General features: G+C 32.1%; 1 protein-coding gene across 1 annotated transcript; it reads left to right on the forward strand.

Annotated features, from left to right (window-relative positions):
• Window positions 1–2350: 2350 nt before the first annotated feature.
• Window positions 2351–3421, forward strand: LOC131035265 (probable calcium-binding protein CML23). Its single transcript, XM_057966934.1, has one exon. It carries the CDS (start codon window positions 2612–2614, stop codon window positions 3266–3268), a length of 657 nt encoding a protein of 218 aa, XP_057822917.1. The 5' UTR covers window positions 2351–2611; the 3' UTR covers window positions 3269–3421.
• Window positions 3422–8356: the final 4935 nt, after the last annotated feature.

Consider the following 8356-nt stretch of genomic DNA (forward strand, 5'->3'; position numbering starts at 1 on the left):
TGAAATGAGAGATTGGAATGTGTGCTCTTAAACTATATATGTGTCCAAGAATTTAAAAATAACAATGTAATAAAACTATAGATAGAAAATCCTTGGTCTACATGGATAAACACCCTAGTGTGCATGATGTTAAATAAGATATCGTGATGGTCACCAAAGAGATATGCCAACAAGAATTAAATAAATAAATGATAAAGAAGCAGTTGCAATATAATCAATTAGAAATGAAAATACATTGAAATATTATCATCATGCTATTACCAACAAGGAATCAAGGACCATTTGAGAGGTCTAAAATTATGCAACATCTACCCACAACAAGCTATGAACAAGTTTCAACAATGGAGACTAACCAACCTAGTACAACCAAGGGAGAGTTACATGGGAGTAGTGGTTTTTTTTCAAAAAGATGGTCTTTAAGAGAGAAAAAGAAGAAGGTGAAGAGTCAAATTCAAGCACAAAGGCGATTTTCTTGACAATACCTTGTATTTGATAAGGAAATTCAAATAAGGATTTAGTCATATCAACGTAGTTTGATAGTCTTTTAGGTGTCAATTTTGAGATACATTGTATAGATTAAATATGTCTTATATTATTATGTTTAAGTTTAACATTTCAAAAATGACTATAAAGTGCTAGTATCATTTTGAAATATTATTTTACTTTTCATACCTACTAAGCATTTAATGAGAAAAGCATATACATGTATATATAGAACCTCATCATTGCATACAAGGAATGAAACATAGTTTGTATAAGAGAATAAAAGACTTTGAAATTTTGACAAATAAAAAAATTCTAATAAAAAATTTGATTCTCTTTTTCAATATTAAAGTTGTATCTTTTCTTAAGTAACTATTATTTCTCAATCAAGAATATATTTAGCAAGATTTCAAGTTAATTTTTTCACCTCAAAATAATTCTCTTAATGAGAGTTTGTAACCTTATCATTGTACAATGAATGAAGCATACTTTGTGTAAGAGAATAAAAGACTTTGAAATTTTCACAAATAACAAAACTCTAGATCAAAATTTTCATTCTATTTTGATGTTAAAGTTGTATCTTTTCTTACGTAACTATTATTTCTCAAGAATATTTTTAGCAACTTGAAAATTTAATTTTGAACTTGATTTCTTCATCTCTAAATAATTCTCTTTATGAGAGTTTGTCAAAAGTTTATTTTTCAAGTTGATTTGTTCATCTCAAAATAATTTCTCTTTATGGGAGTTTGTCAAAAGTTTATTTTTTTATTTGACAAAGACCATTTTTATTATTATATTTCTCTTATTCTTTTTTCATAGGAGTAAACCCTTTTGACCCGGAGCTATGAACCGATGAGGTTACAAATAGGGGACCTCATCCCCATTTAAATGTTCAACAATGCCACCTGAGTGGGGTTTGAACCTTGATGACAACAACACCAATACCACAACTTAACCATCAAACCATGTCACTACTGACAATATTTCTCCTAGTCTTATAAACATTATTTTTACTCATTTTTTAAAATCTTGTAAAATGTATAATCTTTACATTATTTGCAAGTTTAATTTTCAATAAAGGCATTCTCCCCATCTTAATGAGGAGTTTTTACTCTAATATAATTTGATATTGTACATTCATTTATCAATACAATTAAAATTGAAAACTTCAACAATATATAGACTCACTACCAAAAGAACATTTAGTTTAATAGTAAAAAATCCATGTTGCGAGTGTCTAAATGACGCTGAATTCAAATCTTTGAAAATGGTATATAGACTTCCCAACGAAAAATCAATAAACATTTTCGTAACAATTTTAATAGAGTGCAAGTAGGCAAAACAATGGGATTGGTAAGCAGGTTTGAACAAGAAAACAATGAATTTTATCAGTGGGTTTGAAGCAGCTAAAGATTGGGTCGTGTAGAACATTTACTTTAAATGTAGATTCCTGAAACTACTGGATGCAGTTAAAAGAAAAATTCCATTCATACCCAATTCTCTATATAAATACAAAAACAGAAAGAGCGTTGTGGGCCACTTTCAATTCTCTCCGTTCAAGCAAAACTATTAACAGCAGTACACAAATTAGACTGTAACACAATAACAGCAGCAAACCAATTAGACTGTAACACAACAACAGCAGTATACAAATTTGACTGTAACTCAATGACCAAAAGACGAGCCACCTCTTACCAATCTGAAGAAGAGGACAAACAGGTGTAAAAACGCTTTAATGAAGAAAAGGAAAATATTCGTGTACCATACTTTCTTTTCTAAAAGAGTGATTCTATGCGCAATCTTGCAATTCACAGCATCCTGTCATAACAGAAAAAACAAAAAAAACCATCAAACAGTGAATATATTCTTCGCCTGCTGAAAAAACTTTATTTATCTATCAGATCAAGAATCAATTACAAACTTACCATTACGACCAATCATTCCTATTTAAAGCCCTTTCCGATCTGCCTTAAAAATATACAGAATTGCATCAGATTGCTTTGCCTGTAATACTCCTGATCTTTATTTTCCCTTCCGATCCAAAGATTTTTGAGTCTGTCGAGCCAATTTCAAGAAGATTTTTTGAGTCTGTCGAGCCAATTTCAAGACGTGTATCAATTTGAGTTTGATGCTGGGGGCAGGTAGAATGAGTTCTACACCCGCGCCCGTCAAAACGTCCACCAGGAGATTTTCACTCACTGGTAGGACTTCCACATCCAAGGATAGAACGACTCAATTTCATCCTTCCAAGTCCCGAAAGGCCGTCAATGGCGTCGCCAAAAGTAACGGCCACGTTAACGGCGACGTTAACGGCAACGGTAGCAATAACGGCGACTGCTCGCGTTATCTGCCGAGCCGTGACGAGCTGCAGAAGGTGTTCAAGAAATTTGACGCCAATAATGACGGTCAAATATCTTGTTCTGAGCTGCGAGGCCTGATAGCTTCCATGGGGCAGAAGTCGAGTGACGATGAAGTGAACGTCATGATGAAGGAAGCTGATACCGACGGCGATGGATTCATCAATTTTGACGAGTTTTATGAGGCGAATACCAAGGGCGTCAATGGGAATCGTATCAAGAAGGACCTGGAGAGCGCGTTCCAGATGTATGATCTGGATAAAAGTGGGAATATTTCGGCTGAGGAGCTGCATAAAGTTCTCAAGAGCCTGGGAGAAGTCAGCAGCATTCAGGAATGCCGTCAGATGATCAAACGCGTGGATAAGAATGCTGATGGGTGTATCAGCTTTGAGGAATTCATGACCATGATGTCTTCTCCTCACCCTTAGGGACTACTATCATCTAGTCTCACAAAATAAATAGTTCATTTGCTCTTTTATTAAAACTCTCATTTTCTCTTTGTAGCAGTCATTCTGCATAGACATCGCCTAGGACTACTCCTTCATCTAAGAAATAATAAAGTGTTTTCATTTAGCTTATAACCGTGTGTATGATCATGATCTATTGTGTAATTACATATATATTGTCATTATTGTACTCTCTTTGAGTAATCGTTTAAAATTTATTTTTCTTTTTGTACATCTTTATTTAATTTTCGATTGGGCAATGTTTTCATTTAGCTTCTCTTATAAATGTGTGTATGATCATAGATCTATTATGTAATTACATATATATTATGATATTGCTATTGGGATTCAGTTGTGTAGTCTTTGAGTCAAACTCATTGACCCATGATTCATGAGTAGTGGTTCACAAGAACCCATCTCTCATGAGAATGAATGGCACACTTAGCACTCATTGCATCTAGGTGATGCTCACAGAGGTGAAGCATTGGGACTTCCCGGGAAGTGTTTTTCATTTAGCTTCTCTTAGAAATGTGTGTATGATCAATGATCTATTATGTAATTACATATATTATGGTATTGTATTTTCTTTGAGTAATCGTTGAAAATTTATTTATCTTTTTGTACATCTTTATTTAACTTTTGATTGCGCAATGTTTTCATTCAGCTTCTCTTATAGATGTGTGTATGATCATATAATCTATTATGTAATTACATATATATTATCATTGTTGTTTTTGTATTCTCTCTAACCAATCGTTGAAAATTTATTTATCTTTTTGTACATCTTTGTTTAACTTTAAATTGTGGTTTTGTTTTACTTGTTATGTGTTAACTAGCTTCTCTCAAAATTGTGTGATGAAACAAGTTTGACAATCACGATCCACGAATTCATTATGTCATTTAGTGTTTTCACTTAGCTTCTCTTATAAATGTGTGTATGATCATGATCCAGTACATGTTAGAGTAGCCTTTCTCTTTCATTACATTTAGAATAGCTTCTCATTCACAGTATTTGTTATTTCATGCTTCTTGTACAATTTTCCTTTATTTGTTTCCTCTCCTCTTGCATACTCTTTTTTTGGTAGTCCTAGTGTGTTCTTATATTCTCTCCTTTCTCTCTTTAATGTCAACCTCATCCTTATTCTCTTAGCCCTCTTAGTCTTGTTTTATTCTTCCCTTCTACCCATTTCTTTTACTTCTCTTTACATTAACCTACTTAGCTCTTTCGATCATTTGGCTATTAATCCATTATATTTTCTCCCACCCTCTTGTCTTTAAGCCCCTTCTTATTTTTTTGTGACATGGAAACCTCTCCCTTCTTTACCAAGTTCATTCAAACATGCCACATCCAATCTCCTACCATCACTATCTTTTTACATAGATAAACTAATGACCTATAATCCTTATTACTATTTTATAACCATGATCGTCAACCAATCATTTTCCCATCCCATAGTAATCATGTATCCCCACTTCACCTATTTCACTTCCATCTTAACTTCTTAGCGAGTATCATGATAATGGACAACCACCCTATTATTTCCATTCTCTAGATATGTTCCTTATAATTGGTGCTTCCATGACATATATTGCCCTAGAGAATTTCTCCTCTTCGTATTTTCCTATTTGATCCTATGATTGTCTTACTTGGCCTACCTTGCATCATCATATCATTGAAACTACTACTCTTTTTAATTTCCTCGAGGCTTACTCGTTTCTCTTACTAATATATTTGACTTTTATGATGTGAGACTATCCATTTATCCTCTTCCTCACATAAATTAGAGTCATTCTCCTCCTTTTTTTTTCTTTACAATCTTATATATGACTTTCTTAAGTTATTTGTGACCTTTCCTTTTGATTGTTCACCTATGAATTCATTCCATCATCATTCCCTCCATAGTTTTTTTTTTGAGGGAATCATTGGGCATAATACAATGATAAAATATTTTCCTTATGTTCTAATGAACCAAACTCATTTCTCTTCTTGTCCTTTTTCTCCACCACCAACGATTCTCTCATGCTACATCTCTTCCTTACATTAATCATTATGTCATTATACATGTTGTTGATATAAGCTATGAGCCCCAAACCCCTAAGGCTTGATAATCTCTCAAGTGCTAGAGATGTCAAACCCAAGAAGATTGCCACAAACTTGTCTTCATGTTGGGCAACTAAGGACCAATGGTTAAGGTGGATAAAATCTTATTCACTTCTAGTTATACAAAACTAATGGGAGTTCCCTAATATGTTCAATTGATGATAAAAAAATTAAGGACTCCCTTAATGTAAACTATACTTGTAGCATAGTATATCCCAATAGTGATGTCACAATATTCCTATGTGCTAATTCAGACATATAAGGGTAAGCATCTAATTAACAAATATGTTGCCATGTGAGCATTTGAGAATGCATTTTATGATGCCCCTTATGTTGTTATGCAATTCAAACATGGTAGAAAAACACACTAAATTAATGGAATTGAATAATGTTTAATTTTAATTGCATCTCACATGGTAGCAAAACACACTAAACTAATGAAAATGGATTATGTTTAATTTAATGGTGTTTAAACATGGTAGAAAAACACACTAAACTAGTAGAGATATTAATATAGAATTGTATCCCACATACTCGATATCCAACCCTTAACTCAATAGCTTAGACTCTACTAAACTTTTGAGAATAAGGTGCCCATTAATCAATGAAACGCCTAGAAATTTTAAAAGTTCCTTGTATATTTGTAAGGATAAACAAACAAAAGATCTCAAGAGATCACCATTTGTAATTTCAAATATTGAAGATAAGAGGTTGGGAGTTTTAAAAGCATATCATATGTTTTCCTTAAATATTTGTGGAGAGAAATGTATATTTAGATGTTAAGCAAGATATGGTTTTGTAGATTTAGATCTTAATTTGAATTATCATTTCTTCTAATAGACAAATTTTGTTAATTTATTGCAATTTTTTTTATAGACTTTGATTTGTTGTCTTTTTAAGCAAGGACAACCTCATTATATCATGTCTAAAACAAGATTATCTATATCAACATGTTGACATAGACCACACTAGTAAACATAAACATTTTTCAATCAAAAGAGAATAAAAGTACCAATCTACTAACGATTAATAATTTTAATGCTAATAAGAAATACACGCTTACATATAACAAGAAACTACAATATATAATTTGCATACACAATCTCAAAACTTAAAAACAGATTTACATTTGATAATTGTCTTACTTCCATCGCATATTAAGTTTAAAAAGAGAGAACATGAATATCCTTATTGTAATTAATTTAACAACATTTCCTTTATGATTCTATTTACTCTAATATGAATTTCAAACACCCATAACTTACAAAAATCATTTATACTTTTAAAAGGGATTATTCTTCTCCCAAATTACACTCAATCCAAAATTAATCATATTTTATTGAAAAATCACTTATTGACCCCTCTATGATAAAAATTTTACCAAAGAGTACATTGAGACATGGAGGTCCGTCGAATATAAAAAGAAGTTCTATGAGGGAATGTGTTTATTTACTTTTTTATTTTTTATTGTAAAGTTAATTTACTTTTATTGGTAATCTTGTGGATTACATCAGCACACCTTTAAAAAAAGCCTACTTAGTACACACGGCCGTTAGAAAAAGGGATCCCGTAAAATCAAGAGTGCTAACGACATTGACCATTTTCTTAGCGGTCGATATCATTAAAGAAAAACTATTTATTTATGTATTTGCTATATTAAATGTTTTTTATTCATTTTTCATGTTGTATAAAATGTTAATGAAACCTTCGATTCAGTCATATGTATATTTAAAGTGAAATTTTAGGGTTGTGGTTGTTGGTTTTATTTGGACATTGTTAAAGAAAAAATATATATTTATTTATCATAATAAAAAATGTGTTTATTTATTGTTTATGTTATATAAAATAATGTCAAGTGAAACTTTGGGTTTGTCATATACATACTTAAAGATCAAATCTTTTTTTATATGCATGCACTAAAATTTATTTTTCACAAATTATAAACGTAAATTTTAATTTTTTGGTTGTAATGCTTTAAGCTTTCATTGAAGGTATTAATGGACAAAACATGACCCAACAAATTTTTTGTTAAAAAAAAAATTATATAACATACCCACATTGCATAGAAACATGCTTGAGGTCTCACCTTCGACCTATGGTAACACACATGGCATGAACACTAAAGCACAAATATTGACACAAGTGGGAGACTTAACTCAACCCCAGGATAATCACTAAGGTTGGTATGGAAAACAAGGCATGGAAGAGAGATATGACAAGCAGATGAGCTAATACATCCATCTTGGGTTCCTATGAGGGACTACTTATAAGTCAAGCTTTGAAACCTAACATGGACTTGGAACTTAGTTTCGAGTCCCAAACGCCTTCCAACATTTACCCTCCACTAAAAGTATGATTAAACTTGACTACATGCAAAGCTCAAGCCCCTACTCGGACTTGGGGATTGTCTAAAGTTCTAGGTTTTGATTGGCCCTTGGCTCCTACCGAAATGATAAAATGATACTTTTGAAAGAAAGCAAGGTACACATAACACACTTCCTACACCATCTAATAAGAAGAGTTGTACAAATTTCAAGACCTCTAATAGTTAAAATGTAGAGATGCATAACATAAAACATGAGCATTCAAATCAACAATACCACAACACAATTTTTATATGGGGAAAACCCTTTCAAGAGAAAAGCCCCACACTCCAAAGCACAAATCAATGCATTAATTTGAAAACTTGAAGGTTACAATGTAGTTTTAGAGTTAAGCTCTTACATGAGTTCACTACAATAGAACTTTTGGAGTAATTCCAACAACATAATGGTGCCTACATAATAACTTCATAATATAAAATAGTCCACAAATATATTTTTTATAGAGTTTACATTGAAAAGTATGAATCTTCTATAAGTGGAAACCATAGAAGGCCACAGGGAAAAACATGATTGCCTATATGCAGGCAAAACTGCAACTCTACAAGCCTAATGCTTCCTTGCATGTCAATCACCTCCTCAACATGT

The sequence above is a fragment of the Cryptomeria japonica genome, chromosome 2 (assembly GCF_030272615.1).
Source record: "Cryptomeria japonica chromosome 2, Sugi_1.0, whole genome shotgun sequence".
Classification (NCBI taxonomy): Eukaryota; Viridiplantae; Streptophyta; class Pinopsida; order Cupressales; family Cupressaceae; genus Cryptomeria; species Cryptomeria japonica.